Source organism: Lampris incognitus, chromosome 6, assembly GCF_029633865.1.
Source record: "Lampris incognitus isolate fLamInc1 chromosome 6, fLamInc1.hap2, whole genome shotgun sequence".
Taxonomy (NCBI): domain Eukaryota; kingdom Metazoa; phylum Chordata; class Actinopteri; order Lampriformes; family Lampridae; genus Lampris; species Lampris incognitus.
Window position 1 is genome coordinate 7,120,305 of NC_079216.1, and position 20,595 is coordinate 7,140,899.

Consider the following 20,595-nt stretch of genomic DNA (forward strand, 5'->3'; position numbering starts at 1 on the left):
CCCCTCCCAGAAACCTGAGAAATAACTGGTTTAATTTAGAAGTCGTGAGTTTATTTTTGTTTTTTAGTAAATAGAAATTCTGTTCCACTCACCATTCCAGCTGGTGGCGGTAGTGCGTCAAATCGTAAGCTTAAAAAAGCAGCCGAAGAAGAAGAAGAAGCGGAAGCGGCGGAACGATAGAAGAAGCGGTTAATTCTTATTATTGTCGTCTCTCAGCCAGTTGGTGGCGGTAGTGCGTCAAATCGTAAGCTTAAAAAAGAAGCCGAAGAAGAAGCGGAAGCGGCGGAACGATAGAAGAAGCGGTTAATTCTTATTATTGTTGTCTCTCAGCCAGGCAGCAGGGACTTGAAGATGAATGAAATGTCTTTTACGTCACATCATGTTTTATAGCACACGCTGGATATGCGACGGCGGATGAGTTGGAAACGTACTCTGGGAGTTTCCCCCGCGCTAGCCGGGTTACCGAGGCAGCTGTTTTAGCCGCCGTTAGCGGATGCTAGCTATTTCACGTTAGCGTTAGCATGTGTGGAAGCCTGTCAGATGGGGCTGCGTGCTGGTCCAGGCTGCGGCTGATGGGGAGATCTGCATTTTCAAGGTAAGCATGATACAACAACGACAACGGCTTATCACACGGATGTTGGGGCCCCTAGCCTAGGACCCTATCGTTCAGCCAATCACACGTCATTATTATCATTAGTAGTAGTGGTACTCAACTCTTATTATTGCTCACAGCACAACGCGGCATTGCATCTCAGTCTAATACACGTTTGGTCTTGCAGGTGAAAAGCAGGTGCAAGGAAAAACTGCCACTAATGCTCCTGACTGCTCATACTAGCGACACTTTAGTATATACTTGGCACAGAAAGTAAGGAAATGTGTGTTTGGTAGGTTATTTCTTTGTTGTAACAATGCTTCTTGGCAATAAATCTTACACCGTTGGACAGCCTGTTTATTTCCCTTTTAAATGGCGCCACATGTGTAAGGAACATGCATCTGTGGGATGAGCAGCACAGCTGAGTATGTGGGTTGCGCCCATGAAAAATTTGCCAAATCTTCTCTGCCAATGCCAAACAGCTTATTTTGCTGTTGCTACTGACTCTTGTTTTGAGCTTCTGCTACCCCAGGTGCTGCCCATCAGCTGCCTGATATCAGATTTATTGCCAAGAAGCATTGTTACAACAAAGACATAATCTACCAAACACACATTTCCTTACTTTTTGTGCTGAGTTTATATTATGTATTTGTATGGTGCAAGTATTGTAGGTGCAAACAGATGTGCACAGGGCAGCAGTGTGATAATGTATAAAATGTACGTTTAATTTACAAAAATCTACGTTAAAGTGCAGTGCGCTTCACATAAAGTGAAGGTGATCAAATAAAAAGAAGGTAATGACAGAAAGACAAAACAAAAAACATCTGGCCGAGCAGGTGTTCTCAGTAGGTAGATGCTGCTCTCATCTGGGGCTAGGAATCCTGCCTATTTGACATTAACCCAGTTCTTTTTTTGGGTGGGACTCAAACCTGTGATTCTGGAACTCTTAACCCAGCTCTCTTTAAGCACGGCTTGCACATTCTAACATAAGCCATGATGGGTCTTGAACCCACTCATTCACTTATAATTGCAGCATATTCTTTGTAAGAGGTCAGGTAGTAAGGATTAGTTGACTACCTGGCGCTGTCACGCTAGCCTAGTTGTGAGTTTAATCTTGTAGCTAGAGCATAAAATGTAGAGACACATTCTGCCCGTTTCCATGTTGAAATGTCTAACCTAATTCTTTTAAAACTTGCAGGTAGAAGCAACAGCAACCCTGCTGCCATTATGTTCTCACACCCCAATCATCCCTTCTCATCCATCTGCAACAGCAGCAGCATCACTGAGCTGCTGGGTGCCCTGTGTGACTGCAGCCTCTCTGGGGTGTCATGGAAACGCCAGGCGCTTGGGGGAGTTTCAAGAGAGAGCGTCCGCCGAGCCCTTAAAAAACGTGCCTACGGTGCTTTGCTGTCCAAACTCTTCCAAGATGGCGCCTCCAAGGGATCAACCTCAGCACCAAGTGCCACAGCAACCACCCCGCCCAGAAACAAAGTGTTAATGATATCTTTTGATTTACGTGTGGCAGGGTGTCAGGAGGAAGCAGAGAGCTTGGAGGATAAGCTGGGGCAGCTGCCTGAAGGAACAGCCTCAGGTCTTAAGGAGGTGGACTTGGTCCTGGAGCTCTTGGTACAGCTGGCTGGCTCAGCGCCACCACCGACCACCTCGTTCAGTCAGGACTACATGAGGCGAGAGAGACCTGTGCTGCGCAGGCCTCCTCTGGGGGGCTATCAGAGTAAGGACCTGCAGAGGCTGGAGGCCCGAGCTTGGAGCCTGGTGTGTGGGGAGGAGTGGAGGTCACTAGGAGGTTTATGTGGGACCCTTGGGCTCATGGACGGCCTTCCTGGCACAGGACTGCTGGCTTTGAGGACCCAGTCAATAGTGGAGGAGAGGTTTGAGAAAGAGACTCGACTCTCGCTGTTTGGAGCACTACAACATACTCGTACATCAGACCTGGACATCAAGCTGGGTCTGCCTCCTGTTCCCAGTAATGCAGATGTCACTGGACTGGCCATCAAGGTAGGAGACTCCTGCTACAGCTGTTTTTTTAATGCTAATGCTTGTTATTAATTTTGAGTTCCTTTTACAGCCATACCTGCTCACTTGGTGTAAATAATCTTGTTAAATTGAGTTTTATCAAACCAATTGAACATAGGTCATTACCAATGTAAATTTAAATGATTGACTTGTAGGAATCCCAAATGACCCAAGTGTGTGTGTGTGTGTGTGTGTGTGTGTGTGTGTGTGTGTGTGTGTGTGTGTGTGTGTGTGTGTGTGTGTGTGTGTGTGTGTGTGTGTGTGAGCCAAAACATTATGACCACCTGCCTAATATGCTGTTGGTCCCCAATGTGCTGCCAAAACAGTGCCGACCCACCGAGGAGTGCACGCTACAAGACCCCTGAAGGTGTCCTGGGGTATCTGGCACCAGAACATTAGCAGCAGATCCTTTAAGTCCTGTAAGTTAAGAGGTAGAACTGCCATGGATCGGACTTGTCGGTCCAGCATATTCCACAGATGCTGAATCGGATTCAGATCTGGAGAATTTGGAGGCCAGGGCAACACCTTGAACACTCCATCATGTTCCTCAAGCTATTCCCAAACAATGTGTGCAGTGTGGCAGGGTGCATTATCCAGCTGAAAGGTCACTGCCATCAGGGAATACCGTTGCCATGAAGGGGTGCACCTGGTCTGCAACGATATTTAGGTAGGTGGCATGTGTCAAATTGACATCCACATGAATGGCCGGACCTAGGGTTTCCCAGCAGAACTTTGCACAGAGCATCGCACTGCCTCTACCGGCTTGTTGTCTTTCCACAATGCATCCTAGTGCCATCACTTCCCCAGGTAAACAGCGCACACATTCACTGCACACGTGATCTAAAAGAAAAGAGGACTCATCGGACCAGTCCATTTCCGACGCTCATGTGTCCATTGTAGGCACTTTCGATGGTGGACAGGGGGTCATCATGGGCACTCTGACCAGTCTGCAGATACACAGCCCCATGTGCAACAGGGTGCGATGCACTGTGTTGTGACACATTCCTCCCGTAACCATCATTAAAACTTTCTGTGACTTGTGCCACAGTAGACCTTCTGTCAGTTTGGAGCAGACGGGATCGCCTTCGCCCTTGTGCATCGATGAGCCATGGGCACCGAACATCCTGTTGCCAGTTTGTGGTTTGCCCCCTCCTCGGACCACTGTCAGTAGGTACTCGCCACTGCTGATCGGCAGCCCCCCCAAGCCTTGCCGTTTCAGAGATGCTCTGACCCAGTTGTTTGACCATTATAATTAGGCCCTTGTCAAAGTCACTCAGGTCTTTACTCCTGCCCATTTTTCCAGCATCCAACACATTGACTATGAGAACCAATTGTTCACTTACCATCTAATTACCTAGACCTTGACATGTGCCCTTGTTTGGGGATGATTCTACGTTATTTGGTTCTCCTGTGAGTGGTCATAATGTTTTGGCTCTTCGGTGTATCTTACCTTCATAGTCTTATGTTACCTCCAGGTTTACAAGTGCCCACCCCATTAAGTCAATTTCTTGTTATGTGAACATTTACTTCGCAAATACATATATTCCTATACTGATATATTTTACTAAATAAAGCATCATGTTGGACATTTTGGCAGGTCCCCCCATGTTTGGACCAGTCTGAGGATGAGGGCTTCCAGTCAGCCTCTAATTTGACCCCAGACTCTCAGTCAGAGCCCAGTCCCACTCCCGAGTTCGATATCTGGGAGGCCCTTCGCACCTTTGAGCCCGGAAGACGTCGCTGCTGGGAGTCTGTTGGCTGGTAAGGAATCTCTCAGGAGTGGTTGAGAAAAAATTTAGAACATCACAATTTTTTCAGCACTTACGTGGGTAGTCTGCTGATTGTAAGGAGCTCATAATCAATTTTCAAAACATAAATTTAGAAGATTTATAAATTTATTAGATACTGCCATGATGGACAACACGGTGGCTTAGTGGTTAGCACTGTTGCCTCGCAACATGTCCAAGGTTTGATCCCAGCCTTCCTGTTAGTGGTTGGCATGTTCTCCTTTAGTTCATGTGGGCTTCATCTGGTTGTTCCAGTGTCCCCCCCCCCCCCCAAGACATGAATGTTAGGGGAACTGTAAGCTCTAAATTGCTCATTAATTAATAATTAGTAATAATATTTTTTGAGTAATTTTTTTATGTTGGTCCTCTTATTGATTGCCAACCTGTCTAGCGCCTCCCAGCCTTCTGGCCCAGTGTCTGCTTGGATAGGCGCCAGTCTCCACAAAGCTGAAATGAATTAAGTGGTTATAGACAATGGACGGATGGATGAATTTGATCGTGTCTTCAGGATCCAGCCAAAGAGCTGTTTATAAAATTCTTATGTGTTTAGAATCAGAATCTATTTATTTGGCCAAGTATGTGTAGACCTACACATACAGGGAAGTTGACTCCGGTTCCTCCTTTGCTTTCCATGTACTTACACCGAATAGATATACAGCTAAAACAAAGTCAATTAGGTAAACATAAAAATGTATCTGCTATGTACAGACATAGATGTATATTGTTAAAAAAATGACATTATAACCATTATAACAGGAAGACAATAGTGCAGTGGTGCAGAGTTCAAAGGTGCTGTAATAAATATGTTAATATACATGAGGTAGGTGGACATGACAGAATATGGACGTATACAGTGTATACAGTGTGCTTAGATTTATTTTCAACAATGATATGTTAAAACTGTTTAAACTACAGGTTTTATATATATATAAAATAATTTACTATTTGTAGTTACAGTGGATGTTCAGTGTTACAGGTATATTGCACTGAGATTTTTTTCAGACACTGTATGACTGTTTCATTGTTTAGAGCAGGGGTTCTCAAAGTGTAGGAAAGTGAGCCTCCCCTCAGAGAACATAAAAACAGTCCCCCCCCCCCCATTATTATTGCTATTACTACTATTATTGTTGTTGCTATAATGTATGTTCCACTCAGGTATAAAAACGGGTTTCAACAATAAATGATATATCTTTGAAGATGATCTTTTATTTTTTTTAAACATCTTTTTCAACCATTTTTAAACATCTTTATCTTTAAAAAATTTTAAAAAGATGTTTAAAACATAAAGGTTTTGAACATCTTTTTAAACATTTTAAACATCTTTTTCAAACATTTTCAAATGTTGTAGGTAATGTTACTAAAAATCGATCCATTTTGCTCCAAGCATTGCTGAAGTTAACTAAATTTAGCTAGATGTTTACGGTTACCTTTTCTTCACGTTTTTTTTCCTCGCGCTGCGCCTCCCCTGAAGCTCTCTGGCGCCCCCAAGGGGAGGCGCGCCTCACACTTTGAAAACCCCTGGTTTAGAGTGACAGCCTGTGGAAAGGAACTGTTCTTGTGTGTGGTTGTTTTGGGGTACGGTGCTCTGTAGCGCCTATGAGAGGGGAGGAACTAGAACAGGTTGTGACCAGGGTGTGATGGGTCCGCAATGATGTTGCCTGCCCATTTCCTGACTCTGGAGATATGCAAGTCCTGAGTGGAGGGCAGGTTAGCACCACTGTATTTCTCTGCATGCTTGACTGTCCATTGTAGTCTGTTTCTGCCCTGTTTGGTGGCCAAGCCAAACCAGACGGTGATGGATGTGCAGAGAACAGACTGGATTATTGCAGAGTAGAACTGAATCAGCAGTTCCTGAGGCAGGTTGAACTTCCTGATCTGGCGCAGAAAGCACATCCTCTGCTGGGCCTTTTTGATGATTGTGCCTGTGTTGGATGCCCACTACAGGTCCTGGGGGATTGTGGATCCCAGAAACCTGAAGGTTTCCACAGCAGACATGGTGCTGTTGAGTATGGCGAGGGGGGCAGTGTAGAGGGGCTCCTCCCACTGTCATCTCTACAGTTTTGAGCGTGTTCAGCTCCATGCTGTTATGACTGCACCAGAGGGCCAGCTGATCAACTTCCCGTCTATATGCAGACTCATCACTGTCCCAAATGAGGCTGATGATTGTTGTGTCGTCTGCAAACTTCAGGAGTTTAACAGACAGGTCTCCTGAAGTGCAGTCATTTGTGTAGAGGGAGAAGAGCAGAGGGGAGAGCACACATCCCTGGGGGCCGCCAGTGCTGATTGTTTGGGTGCTGGATGTGATTTTCCCCAGCTTCACCTGCTGCGTCTTGTCTATCAGGAAGTTTTTTATCCACTGACAGGTGGGGGCAGGCACAGTGAGCTGGGTGAGTTTGGTGAGTAGGACTTCTGGGATGATGGTGTTGGAATGCCAAACTGAAGTCCACAAACAGGGTCCTTGCGTCCCTGGGAAGTCGAGGTGTTGCAGGATGTACTGCAGTCCAATGTTGACTGCATCATCCACTGACCTGTTTGCCAGGTAGGCAAACTGCAGAGGGTCCAGCAGGGGACCTGTGATGTCCTTCAAGGTGGTTCAACACCAGTCTCTCGAAGGACTTCGTGACCACAGACGTCAGGGCAATAGGCCTGTAGTCATTCAGTCCTGTGATGGAGGGTTTATTGGGGACTCGGATGATAATGGAGTGTTTGAAACAGGAGGGGACTTCACACAGCTCCAGTGATCTGTTGAAGATCCTTGTGAAGATGGGGGGGGGGCAGCTGGTCTGTGCAGACTTTCAGACAGGAGGGTGACACGCTGTCTGGGCCTGATGCCTTCCTGATCTTCTGTCTCTGGAAGAGCTGACACACATCCTTTTCACAGACTGCCAGTGCCGGTGGGGAGTCGGGGAGAGGAGGGATGATAGCAGGGGGTGCAGTTGGTTGTGTGGTGTCTTGAGTTGAGGTGGATGAGGGGTGTGAAAGTGGGCTGATAAGACCTGCAGTAAAACACATTCAAGTCATCAGCTAGTTGAAGGTTCTCTACAGTGTGGGGGGAGGGTTTCCTGTAGTTAGTGAGCTGAACTCAGGTATGACATCATATGCTTCCATGTTTCACCCACCAGTCCGCCAGGCAAGAGGGAGCCCCGCTACCTAACAGAGGGCGGCAGGGAGGCCTTTGATCAGCTCTATCGACTGTGGGAGGGGGAGATGAGGGTAGTAAGCACTGCTACCCCCTCTCCTCTGCTGCCCCTTCCTGTGGACTCCCAGAACCAGCTGGTAACAGACCTCCTAAATGTATTGATTGGAGTCGCATCCACTACCTTCCCCCTCAACCAGGTACATTCCATTATTCTTGTTTAAACACCTCCCAAATGTGTTATAATGTAATTGATCTTAATCTAAGGTGTGTAGCACATATCCACATATATACATGTGTATATAATTTTTGTAATTTAATTTGCCCAGTGATAAAACACAAGTGGTTTATAGCAGTGATGATGTAAAATGTTGGAAAAATGCAAACAAAAGAGAGACATGCAATCTATACAGGTGAGAGCTTAGGGTAACATTTTCTTGTTTTAGCATTTCCTCTTTGGAAAGTGTCCTTTTATTCTCCATAAAGACAGTTAAGGTTGTTGTTGTTCTGCTTCAGTCCCTCTTGCTGCTCTCATTAGCTGATTCTTATCGTCAACACGGGGGATGATGGTTTTGTGCTCTCCTCCCCAGTGTCTGCAGTTTGACGTTAGGCCAGATGTATGTGTGTCGGGCGCCTCCCCAGAAAGTGTGTCTCGTCTCCTGGGAGAGCTAGCTCAATACGGCACCCATTACCTGAGGCTCAGTCGCTTCTCTCTGCAGAGTACTAACAAGAGGGGCCTAGTCTTCCAGGTAAGGGCATGTGATCATCAAGGGACCGTCATCCGTTCTGCTGGGTTAAAGTCTCATCCATTGTTAATGTCAGCAGTGTTCTTAAAGCATGGATGGATAAAAAAAAAGTTATGAGGGGAAATCTGAAAAGTGTTGCGTTTCTCTGAAGGCTTTTACAGGTGGATTGCGGAAGTACCTTCATTACTACAGGGCGTGTGTCCTTAGCACGCCACCCACCCTCAGCCTGCTGACCATTGGCTTCCTTTTCCGCAAAGTGGGCCGGCAACTCAGGTGAGGACCCCCCCTCTGCTCTGACTGCTACACCCTGATGATTTTTTTTTGGCATCCCCCCCCCCTTTTTTTTTCTCCCCAATTCTATCCGTACAATTACCCCACTCTTCCGAGCCATCCCAGTCGCTGCTCCACCACCCTCTGACAATCCAGGAAGGGCTGCAGACTACCACATGCCTCCTGCGATACATGTGGAGTCGCCAGCTGCTTCTTTTCACCTGACAGTGAGGAGTTTCACCAGGGAGATGTAACACGTGGGAGGATCTTGCTATTCCCCCCTGTTCCCCCTCACCCCTGAACAGGTGCCCCAACTGACCAGAGGAGGCGCTAGTGCAGCGACCAGGACACATACCCACATCCGGCTTCCCCCCCACAGACACAGCCAATTGTCTGTAGGGATGCTCGACCAAGCCGGAGGTAACACAGGGATTCGAACCGGCGATCCCTGTGTTTGTAGGCAATGGAATAGACCGCCACGCCACCTGGATGCCACATCCTGATGATTTTGATTGAGAGCACACTATTGGAAAATTTCACAGCAAGAAACTGAATTTTTTCAACAACCAGTGTTTAATGGAGTCCAAAATCCACTAGCAATTTTGATTTTATTTACGATTTTTCATCACCCAGTTTATTTTAATACAGCTATGAATTATGACTGCCATGTGCCAAAGTGGCTCATCTGGTAAATCAAGTTATCAGTCGTTGTCATAATTTCCAAGTATTTGGTTAGTGTTAATTCCCTCCTCCTCGAACCAAACGTTAAATCATTAGTTGTGTCATAAGTTGTGTACTCTTACTGAGAACAAAGAGACTTAAGAATCCGTGTGGTGTTTCATCTCAGATACCTCTCTGAGCTGTGCTGCGTAGACGGGCCTTCGGGTGTGGGCCAGACCACCTTCCCTGTGGTAAGTAGTCTTTTATAAGCAGACCAAAATGTGTCTTCCACCGGGACTGTCTCTTGCAAGCGTGTTGCGGTGTGTGTGTGTGTGTGTGTGTGTGTGGGGGGGGGGGTTCAGCAGTACATGATATTAGAGTAGCACCGGTGGTATTCAAGACCACTGGAAATCTCCTGCTACAAGCATATTTTATCGCGCCAGCAATAAGAGCATTTTGTGATTAGGTTAAATGAGTAAACACACTAGAGAGCGTGTTCACATGCTGAACCAACATCAACGATTGGGTTGAAGAGTTGGTGTCCCCGTCCAACCACACGATGCCGCTATCAAATGGCAACATAACCACCGGTGGATTTCCGTCTTCCCCGAGCAGTATGGTTTTCAAACTTTGAGAGTTGGGTAACGTGATGGCGAAGGATTTGCGGTGCACAATAATGAGGGCGAGTCCAGTGCGTTCTTAGTGCCGGTCCCAAGCCCGGATAAATGGGGAGGGTTGCGTCAGGAAGAGCATCTGGCGTAAAATCTTTGCCAAATCAAATATGCGGATCATAAATAAGATTTCCATACGGGATTGGTCGAGGCCCGGGTTGCCAATGACCGCCGCCGGTACTGTTGACCAGCAGGGTGCCGGTGGAAACTATGCTACTGTTGGGCGAAGGAGCTGGCTGGTGTGACAGAGGAAGATGCAGAAGACAGGAAGAAATGGAAACGGATGATCCGCTGTGGCGACCCCTAACGGGAGCAGCCCAAAGTAGTAGTAGTAGTAATGAGGGCGAGCGTCTCCCTCTATTGGTAAAATGCTGTAATACCAGTTCCAAACTGATTAAGTAGGGATGCGCCGATATCGCTTCTTCCGCTGTTGATAATGATTCCGAGTTCAAATATTTAAGCATCAGCCGCTACCGAGTTCAATCCATTACCGTTGCTGAAGAGTGCAGACGAGACCATTAGCTTGGGGTCAGTGGGGAAAATAATTGAGCCAGGATAATTTTTTTCTACCATTAAATAAATACAGGCTTCCAATATGCTAAAAATGCAGTAAATCAAGCAACTCTGCTTTTATTCACGACATGTTACTTAGGGCCTGTGGTAGTTAGGTAAAATGTCCCTCTCCCTAGTGTTGGCCTGATATGCAGTACCAGTATGTGTGTTGGTGCGTCCCTGGTAGTAACGTTATTGATGTGTAACTGCTTGAATCCTCACCTCGACGTGAATAACAACAACAAGTCAAAGCAAGCAAGGTGAGCAAATACAAATGGAAAGGTAGTGGACACACCGCAAGTTTGCCAACATCGGCCACGATGCAACGCCCCAAGTAGACATCGGGTCCATGTGACCAATGACTTCATAGTTTTCCAAGGACATCAAACGCTAGCTAATGCTTTTGGGGCGCAACGCATCGGTCGACAAAATAAACTTGTCCGGCCCTGCTCCTGTGTTTTTGGATGCGTAAATCTGGAAGGTGTGGGCTGAGAATCATCTACTTTGTTTTGGTCACTGCCATGCAACAACCCCTGCTGGTATTTTCTAGTTGCGTAATGCCTCAGGAAAGCTGATGTGTGTGTGTGTGTGTGTGTGTGTGTGTGTGTGTGTGTCTATATATATATATATATATATATATATATATAGATTAGATAGATAGATAGATAGATAGATAGATAGATCTGTCTGTCTATATATATATTTTTTTTTTTCCTCCCCAATTGTATCTGGCCAATTACCCCACTCTTCCAAGCCGTCCTGGTCGCTGCTCCACTGCAGACTACCACATGCCTCCTCCCATACATGTGGAGTCGCCAGCTGCTTCTTTTCACCTGACAGTGAGGAGTTTCCCTAGGGGGACGTAGCACATGGGAGGATCACGCCATTTTCCCCCCCGAACAGGCGCCCCGACCGACTGGAGGAGGCGCTAGTGCAGCGACCAGGACACATACCCACGTCCGGCTTCCCACCTGCAGACACGGCCAATTGTGTCTAGGGATGCCCGACCAAGCCAGAACTAACACAGGGATTCGTACTGGCGATCCCCGTGTTGGTAGGCAACGGAATAGACCGCTACGCTACCCGGACCCCCCGAAAGCCCGATTATTACACACAGAGGCATTTTGAGGGAAGCAAAAAGTGGTACCACTGTGACAAATGTAGCATCTGGTCTGTGTGGTGGGATTAACGGTACGGTGCTGTGTGGCTCTCCTTAGGGTGTTAAGCTGCTGTCTTACCTCTACAATGAAGCCCAGAGCAACTGCAGCAATGAGAACTACCCGGTCCTGCTATCGCTGCTCAAAAGCAGTTGTGAGCCGTACACAAGGTCAGTAACCGGCAGCCTCACACCGTCAAGAGTTTGGGCCCGCCCCAGTCTCCACATGTGAGCCGCACCTGGAACACTTGGCACTTAGCATCACAACTCTACCAACATGGTGCATTATGGGTCATGGACACGTTGCCAGATACTGCTCAGCAGCAGTTCTCCCATTTTTAATTTAAGTTTAACAGCCGTCGTCTGTTAAGAGCAGATAAAGTGCACGTTGAGTGCACTGTGCTTTGGCTCCTGGAGAAACAGGAAGCACTTTCACACTTGTGCTAAGCAGGTGAATGCACACGTTAAGTGCCCAAGTGTTCAAGTGCAGATGGAGTGTGGTCAATGGGAATGGCCCTTTGTGTCTGAAACAGAATTGAAGATAAAATTGTACTCAGTAGTCTTTATAGAATGGGTGCCCATTACGCGTTTGCACCCCCTACTGATGGGATTTTAAATATTGACGTTAGGAAAGAAGTCCAAATGTGTCAAATATTGAAAAGAAAATTAATGTTTTTAAAGTACTTTTTAATCTTTAAGATCTCTCCCTTCACATCTTTGCTTGCAACAAGTCTGTGATTGTACTTTATCCAAACTGTGGTTTTATTTATTTTATATATTTGGGCGGCACAGTGGCACAGTGGTTAGCGCGGTCACCTCACAGTAAGAAGGTCCTGGGTTCGAGCCCCGGGGTAGTCCAACCTTGGGGGTCGTCCTCTGTGTGGAGTTTGCATGTTCTCCCCGTGTCTGCGTGGGTTTCCTCCGGGGGCTCCGGTTTCCTCCCACAGTCCAAAGACCTGTAGGTCAGGTGAATCGGCTCTGTGATGGCCTGGCGGCCTGTCCAGGGTGTCTCCCCGCCTGCCGCCCAATGCTTGCTGGGATAGGCTCCAGCATCCCCGCGACCCTGAGAGCAGGATAAGCGGTTGGGATCATGGATGGATGAATGGACAGACAGGGTGTCAATCACTTGGTCTGTCCCTTCACGTCTTTGTTTGCAACATGTGGTTGTACTTCATCAAAACGGTGGCTTTATTTGGTTTGGATTCGGTGGTTTTGCTCCATGTGTGTTTGTGTGGTGTGTGTGTTTGTGTGGTGTGTGTACACTGTGTACCGATGTTTCACTTCATGTGTCCTTCGCAGGTTTGTGTCTGACTGGGTGTACAGCGGCGTGTTCCGAGACGTGTATGGAGAATTCATGATCCAGGTCAATGAGGAGTATCTCGGCTACAGAGGTGAGTGCACACACACACACATACACACACACACACACACACGGTTTCTTTATGGACTGAGTCTTGAAAAAGAAAAGCCCCCAGAAACAAGTCTCTCTCTGGAGTCTGCAGCATTGTTGGATTTGTCCTTGAGTTTACACAGAACTCTGTGCAGTTGAATAATACTCCGATGAAAAGTCCATCAGTCGTGGGGTTGTATTTTATTTTTACTTTTTTGCGCTAGAGCCACAGATGAAAAAAACCGGAATAAGTAAGACATTATCTGATCTGTCACCAAATACTTCTAGTTTACTTCTGGTCTCACTCTTTTGCGGGTTTGTCAAGTTTAGTGTTTTGAGAAATAACAAGGTTTTCACTTACTATATCAACCCTTTGACTGGCTGCAGTAGTGTGTTTTTGTTTGTTTGGTGTTTTGTGGTGTTGTTACTGACTTGATTCCTTAAGAGAAGTTCAGAGTCGAGGCGGGAGGAAACGGCGCTCGTGTGGCTGAAGGACACTTCCACCCTTCCCTGCCTCAAGAGAGCTGACTCCCTGGGCGTCTGGGTGGCGCGGCGGTCTATTCTGTTGCCTACCAACACGGGATCGCCGGTTTGAATCCCCGTGTTACCTCCGGCTTGGTCGGGCGTCCCTACAGACACGATTGGCCGTGTCTGCGGACAGGAAGCCGGATGTGGGTATGTGTCCTGGTCACTGCGCTAGCGCCTCCTCTGGTCGGTTGGGGCACCTGTTTGGGGGGGAGGGGGAATCGCGTGGTCCTCCCACGCACTACGTCCCCCTGGCTCACTGTCAGGTGAAAAGAAGCAGCTGGTGACTCCACGTGTATGGGAGGAGGCACGTGGTAGTCTGCAGCCCTCCCTGGATCGGCAGAGGGGGTGGAGCAGCGACCGGGGCAGCTCGGAAAATAGGGTAATTGGCCAAGTACAATTAGGGAGGAAAAAGTTTGTTTTTTTTTTTGCCCAGCTCAGCTTGTCATACGAGGCCTGTCGGATTTTATCTTCAGGGTCGATCTAGTTGGTGTTGTCACAGAAGCCCACCCCACTGCTTAACATGTAGATCCCCTCCTCCATAATAGCTGCAGCCGGGGTTCAGACGTGGATACAAATCCACCGAAGGGAGACTCGGCAAGCTGAATAAAGCAAAGCCCAAACAAAAGAAAAGGCCCACGCCGTCCGGGTTAAATGTCTGCTCCCCGGCCGTCCTCCAGAAATACTTCTATTACAGGACATTGTTAGAGCCTGTACAAATATTGTACATTATGCAACCCCCCCCCATTCAAGGTCAAAACAGCACGTATGCTTTGTCTGGCTCGGGGGTTCATTTGCTCATCGGCTACACCTCATCAACTCCTGCAGTGAACCTCCGCACTCCTGCTCCTGCCTTTTGGAGGACACGTAAATGTCTCTGTTCCCCTCCAAGTCTTTGTCAGCCAAGGAGGCAATCAGCGGCTAAGCTTTCCTGGCACGCCGCGGGCTCTCTCTCTAAAGAGCCGGAGAAGCCCGGCGTGTTTGTATCCTCCCATTGCCTTGTGCGCAGGATCGCCGAGCTAAGCGCCGGCGGTTTTCGAGTGTTAACCTAAGCGGCTGGGGTTTTGTTGTGTTGCTGAAGTGGTGGTAAAGTTTGGAGCCCCGCGATAAGCCAGGAGTGTCACCCCAATACTAAACCGCTAATCCTGTAATGCATTTTGTGTGCTGTGAATTCTGCTGGCTGCCAGCCAGTGGTGATGGACGACTTAAAGATGTTTTAAGTCATCCGTCTTGTCCATATGTCTATTTTTTTGTGTTCATGTCTTTAGGTTGAGCGTCCCACAAAGACAAATTCTTAAAATGTGTAAACTTGCCAGGCTATCTATAAAACCTGAAATGGAAAAACCTCGTGACATATTGTTTGACTCTGTGCAGACAAGCACTTCTGGGTGCAAGGCTACACCCTGATCTCGAAGGATGTGGAGGACTGCGTTCCTGTCTTCCTGAGACACATCGCCAATGATGTTTATGTCTGCGGCAAGACCATCAACTTGCTCAAGATCTGCTGCCCACAGGTTAGGCTCTACCCTTTTCTCTTTTTTCTTTTTTTAAGGTACAATCCTGGTCGTCTGGGTGGTGTAGCGGTCTATTCCGTTGCCTACCGACACGGGGCTCGCCGGTTCGAATCCCCGTGTTACCTCCGGCTTGGTCGGGCATCCCTACAGACACAATTGGCTGTGTCTGCGGGTGGGAAGCCGGATGTTGGTGTGTGTCCTGGTCACTGCAATAGCGCCTCCTCTGGTCGGTCGGGGCACCTGTTCAGGGCGGAGGGGAAACTGGGGGGAATACCATGATCCTTCCACGCGCTACATCCCCCTGGTGAAACTCCTCACTGTCAGGTGAAAAGAAGCAGCTGGCGACTCCACATGTTTCGGAGGAGGCATGTGGTAGTCTGCAGCCCTCCCCGGATCGGCAGAGTGGGTGGAGCAGCGACCGGGACGGCTCGGAAGAGTGGGGTAATTTGCAATGTACAACTGGGGAGGAAAAGGAGGGGGGGGGATCCCAAAACACAAGTATCCAAATTCGAGATTCAAGATTTAGTTTATTGATATTTCATTATCAAGGCTCAGCGTTTTCGGTTTTTATTTTTCAAAGCCATCCAGCATGCCGAATTTCGCCACAAGAGGACACTGTTACATAACCTCACACGAGCAGGAACAACTTTCGGATCCGTGTAAATATAAAATCCGGGTGAAAATCGGTTTAAACCGATCTGCTCCTTTTAAAAAAATCTGGATATTATTCGGTGAAAATCGGTAAAAACCGAAAACGCTGAGCCTTGTTCATTATGTACCTGTGCACATAAATAAAAACGATGTTTCTCCCGGCCCACAGCAGTACAACAGAATAGACAAAATCATATACATCTAGAAACTCTCTGAAAACATACAAACAGAGAGAACAAAACAAAATTCAAGTGCCATTTCAGTTAAATGTTGACAGCTGGTGTCTGTCAACGAGTGACCAGTACTGATGGGGGGGTTAGAGGGTAGGTGGATGGGCATGACCGTGGAGGGGGCACACAGTGTGTTAATGATCCTGGCTGCTTGTGGGTAATCATTAATGTCCTTGAGCCACTCCAAAATCATTAATGCCTTTGGAGCGGCTAGTTTTGATGGCCAACACAGCGGGACTTCTCCGAGAGAATAATGTCTCCCGTGGTGGTGTGTTTTATGTCTCCCATGGTGGTGTGTTTTATGTCTTCATTCTGAGAAGATCATGTCTCCTGTGGTGATGTCTTCCCGAAGGAGGGGGGGTCGGTGTAACGTGCATGGATAAATAGACTCGCTAGCCCTTGGCTAACAGGTCGGACCCTTTAGTCGGCGGGTTAACGCAGTCGCCTGTGGTGCGGGAGACCCGGGTTCGCGTCCTGGCTGCAGCGGTTCCCGGGCTGCCCCCCTGAATTCGCTACATTATGTTTTCATTGTAGCAGCCAAATGTGAAAGAAAAGGGCAGGTAGCAGTGAGTTTCAAAAGAAGTGAAACTGTGTTGGCTAACAGGCAGAAATGGCACGTAGTCATGGTTGCCTTGATATATACAGTAGGATATATCAACTGCTAAAACCCAGATTCTGCCAAATGGTTTTTTTTTTCCAGGGGCGGTTATAGCCCTGGGCTGGATTTGAAGCCAGGATGTTAACGCTTGGGCCTCAGCCAAAATCAGTATGCATTGAACTGTTTGGGCAGCAAGGATGTCCACTGTACCCTCTTCTGTTCCTAGTGTGGCCCACCATAGTCAAAGGCAGTTTAACCTAATGTATTCCTGGGAGTATGAGTTTTTGGGAATGATTCATGTTAATCTGACAAACAGATGAGTTACACTGAGTCCTGTCCGCCTATATTAGTGGCACTAACTCCTGACTTCCTGTCTCCGGTGTCTCTGCAGCACTATATCTGCTGGTCGGAGCTGCCAGTGCCACGCATCGCCGTCACGTTCTCCTTGCAGGAGGTGGAGGAGATTGAGAGGGACTGTGCTGTGTACCGAGGGCGCATGGAGAGGATTGCCAAGCACAGCGCCATCAGCAAAGAGGAGCAGGTACTGTGGCACACACCTAGCTGCGTCCAACAGATTCCTTTAAGATTCTGTTTTTATCAGGCTCGGCTCAACAGCAGTGCTCATCTTTGACATAGATGGTAAGATATTGACACTTCTGAAGCTAATTCACCTTAAATTCTGGCTTCTAGCATTTAGCGGTGTGAATAACAAAAACAAATCAAAGTATGCAAGACATCAAATTCATTAAAAGGTAGCTCATAAACAACATGTTTGCTGACATCTGCAGTTTTCGAACACCCTCGGTAGATATCAGTTTGCTGTGATTGCTGCAAACCTTGCTGAGGACTACGTACGAGCTTTGAGGACTACGTATGAGCCTGAGCAAAGTCTTTTTGGGGCGCTGGGGTGTCAAATAACAAAAACGACCAAGCCTGCCCGGTTCCTGTGTTTCTGAATGCAGGAATATGGTGATTGGGAATCCGTGAAGTTATTTACTTTGTTCCAATTAGTACCACCCAGCAACCCCTGCTGATATTTACTAGTCACATTATGCCTCAAGAAATCTGGACTATTTCACATGGCACCTTTTTTTTTAAGGAAACAATCTTTACACGTGAAGGATTGTTTCCTGCACAACTCAGTCAATGGCTGGGACTTTAACTGCCCCATGTCCAGAGAGTTTCGGTGGCGAATGGGTAAAATTGATGCGCTATCATCTGAGGCGGCCTGCGTGCAGGAATGATTTAGTGTCACAGTCCCTGTGCTGCGGCTTGCTGTGGGTGGAGCGAGCAGGTAGCAGGGCTGACTGGGAGGAGGTAAGCTGGAGTACAGGCAGATAGATCTTTGTTAATGATGTTCTGTGTGTCCTTTGTCAGGCCTTGCGCACGGAGCGCGCACGCCAGGAGCTGATCAATCAGGTCAGAGAGTCGGCAGCCAAGACACTGGAGAGCATCCGTGGTGAGCGATACTCTCTCTCTCTCTCTCTCTCTCTCTCTCGCTCTCTCTCTCTCTCTCTCTCTCTCTCGCTTGCTCTCTCATTCATATTCTCACACACACACACACACTGTGGCAAATCTACAAGTACATACACCTCCCACTGGTTTTACCGTTTTAGCCCAGAGCTCAGATATGGTTTTTACCCGGTAAAGCTTCTGGATCTTCTGCCTCCTTGAAGTTGTTTCAATCCTCTCGAGAGAGATTTGAAGGAGAAATAGAGGGAGTCACAGAGAGAGACAAGAGAGAGGAGAGAGATGAAAGCGATATGAAGGAAGAAGAGAAATGGAGGACAGCAATGAGAGGGGGAGAGGGAGATGAGAGCGAGATAAGAATGAGGAAGAGAGCGATGGATGAGATAAAAATGGATGAGAGAGAGAGAGAAAAATGGACAAAATGGAGTGACTGAAAGGGAGTGAGGAGGAGATGCATGGGGTTTGTGGTAGCTAGGGAAACCTTAAACGGCCTTCCAACACCGCAGGATGTGAAAGGTAATCATCACTCACATAGTTTAGCAACTCCTCGTGTAATTTATCACATCACAAGATGTGTCTCGGAGACGGGGAGGGAGCGCCGCTCTGCTGGTACGGGTACATACATATGCATGTGTGTTAGTGTTGGGCCAGATGATGATGTTCCTGTGGCTGTGAGTCGGTTGTGTTCTGGGCCTGTGTGTGTGTGTGTGCGTGGGTGGGCTAAGCAGCCTGCTGTCCTCTCTCGCCCCCTGCAGGGCGTCAGGTGTCCCAACGTCTGGTTGAGGAAGCCAAGAAGAGAAAGCGCTTTGAGGAAATCAAACAGCACCTTGAGCAAGCACAAGAGGTTTGTGTGTGTGTGTGTGACAGTAGATTTTTTTTTTCAGTCTCCTCTATTTTTGCATTCAAAAATACGAGTCTTGAAACGCATTGAAACTCCATCAGCTCTGGAATTTGAGGAAATGCTTAAGTGTTGCACACAAAGACATGGAACCACAAATTCCAACCACGTCCGTTTTTTGTTTTGTGTTGTTGTTGTTTTTTCATCTTTGGACCGGTTTTTAAGCTGAAATCTATAACAAGTGTGTGCATTTTTGGTACCAGTGGAGAAGTACAGCCAAGAGGAAAGAGGAGGAGGAGGATTTCAGCTTTGCCAGGGAGCTGAGGGACAGAGAGAAGAGACTACAAGCCCTGGAGGAACAGCTGGAACAGAGAGCCAGGTCTGGACCACCAACACACACACAACATACACTCTCTCTCTCTCTCTCTTTCTCTCTCTCTCTGTCTCTCTTTGTTTATCATTCCAGAGATGACACTGCCTCACCATTTGCAGAGAAATAAAAAAATGTGGGTATTCAAATCGGGACTATTCAAAGCAATTTGGCAATATTCTGACTTGTCACTGAAAATTGATCCGGTTGTCTTCGGATGATGAGTCGCATGTTTCAGTCACCAAGCTTGGTTTTCTACAATAAGTTTGTCTATAGGTCTCTTTGTAAAAAAAAAAAGAAAAAAAAGGGGGGGGGTTTCACCATATGGTCAGTTCCATAACTGTTCCTGGTGAAGCTTTCTTGAACCTTTCAGTTTTTCTCTCTTGCCTGTACATTTAAAAACAAAAGCTGTTCTGACACAAATGGCGGTGTCGTGGACAGACCGTATCTGACAAGCTGCTTATGCAGTGTGACCAGTACATTCTACCCCCTCCCCCCCCTTTTTCTCTCCAGTGGTATCCGGCCAATTACCTCGCTCTTACGAGCCGTCCCGGTCGCTGCTCCACCCCCTCTGCTGATCCGGGGAGGGCTGCAGACTACCACATGCCTCTTCCGAAACATGCGGTGTCGCCAGCCGCTTCTTTTCACCTGACAATGAGGAGTTTCGCCATTCCCCCTCCCCCCTGAACAGGCAGCCTGACTGACCAGAGCAGGCGTTAGTGCAGCGACCAGGAAACATACCCACATCTGACTTCCCATCCACAAACACGGCCAATTGTGTCTGGAGGGACGCCTGACTAAGCCAGAAGTAACACGGGGATTCGAACCGGCAATCCCCGTGTTGGTAGGCAACAGAATAGACCGCCATGCTACCTGGATGCCCTTGACTAGTACATTCTCAAGTTAACGTGTAATTCTCCCTCCGTTTGTAGGAAGGAGCTGATTGCTCAGTACAGCCGTCTGTCAGAGGAGGCTGCTCGCAGAGAGAGGCGGGCCATGTGGAGGGTGCAGCGAATGAGACTCGATGAAGCCCGAGCTCAGTTTCTAATGCAGGACAAGTGCCAGATTGAGGTTAGTGGCAAATGTAACATGAAGCAAACAAGCAAACGCACGAGTCAGTCAAGCTGATTGATAACCTCATTATCACGAGTCTTACTGTTATAGTCCTATTTTTATGATGCTGTTTTTCAGCGGAGGCACGGCATCATTATTAAACCCCCAATAATGAACAGAGTTTATTTTCATTTAGCAGACGCTTTTATCGTCGTACGTCTGAGAGGTAGTTGGCTTGTATAGTGTTAGGAGTCTAAGCCACAGACTCTTATTGGAGATTCAGCCCAACCGGGGTTTGAACCCCCGATCTCTGGCGTTATTACGACCTGAGCTATCCAGCTGCTTAGAGTTT

At 47.6% G+C, this 20,595-nt stretch overlaps 1 protein-coding gene across 1 annotated transcript in view; it reads left to right on the forward strand.

The window, feature by feature from the left end:
- The first annotated feature begins 290 nt into the window (after window positions 1-290).
- Window positions 291-20,595, forward strand: part of tubgcp6 (tubulin, gamma complex associated protein 6) — a 32,426-nt gene continuing 12,121 nt past the window's right edge. The window contains exons 1-15 of the mRNA XM_056281925.1: window positions 291-595; window positions 1,791-2,608; window positions 4,224-4,387; window positions 7,536-7,749; window positions 8,140-8,298; window positions 8,447-8,568; window positions 9,413-9,476; window positions 11,666-11,775; window positions 12,904-12,995; window positions 14,894-15,033; window positions 16,904-17,053; window positions 17,890-17,971; window positions 18,738-18,826; window positions 19,084-19,199; window positions 20,123-20,261. Of these exons, the coding sequence (XP_056137900.1) occupies window positions 1,820-2,608; window positions 4,224-4,387; window positions 7,536-7,749; window positions 8,140-8,298; window positions 8,447-8,568; window positions 9,413-9,476; window positions 11,666-11,775; window positions 12,904-12,995; window positions 14,894-15,033; window positions 16,904-17,053; window positions 17,890-17,971; window positions 18,738-18,826; window positions 19,084-19,199; window positions 20,123-20,261 (2,430 nt within the window). The 5' untranslated portion in view covers window positions 291-595; window positions 1,791-1,819. The remainder of the gene's footprint in view (window positions 596-1,790; window positions 2,609-4,223; window positions 4,388-7,535; window positions 7,750-8,139; window positions 8,299-8,446; window positions 8,569-9,412; window positions 9,477-11,665; window positions 11,776-12,903; window positions 12,996-14,893; window positions 15,034-16,903; window positions 17,054-17,889; window positions 17,972-18,737; window positions 18,827-19,083; window positions 19,200-20,122; window positions 20,262-20,595) is intronic.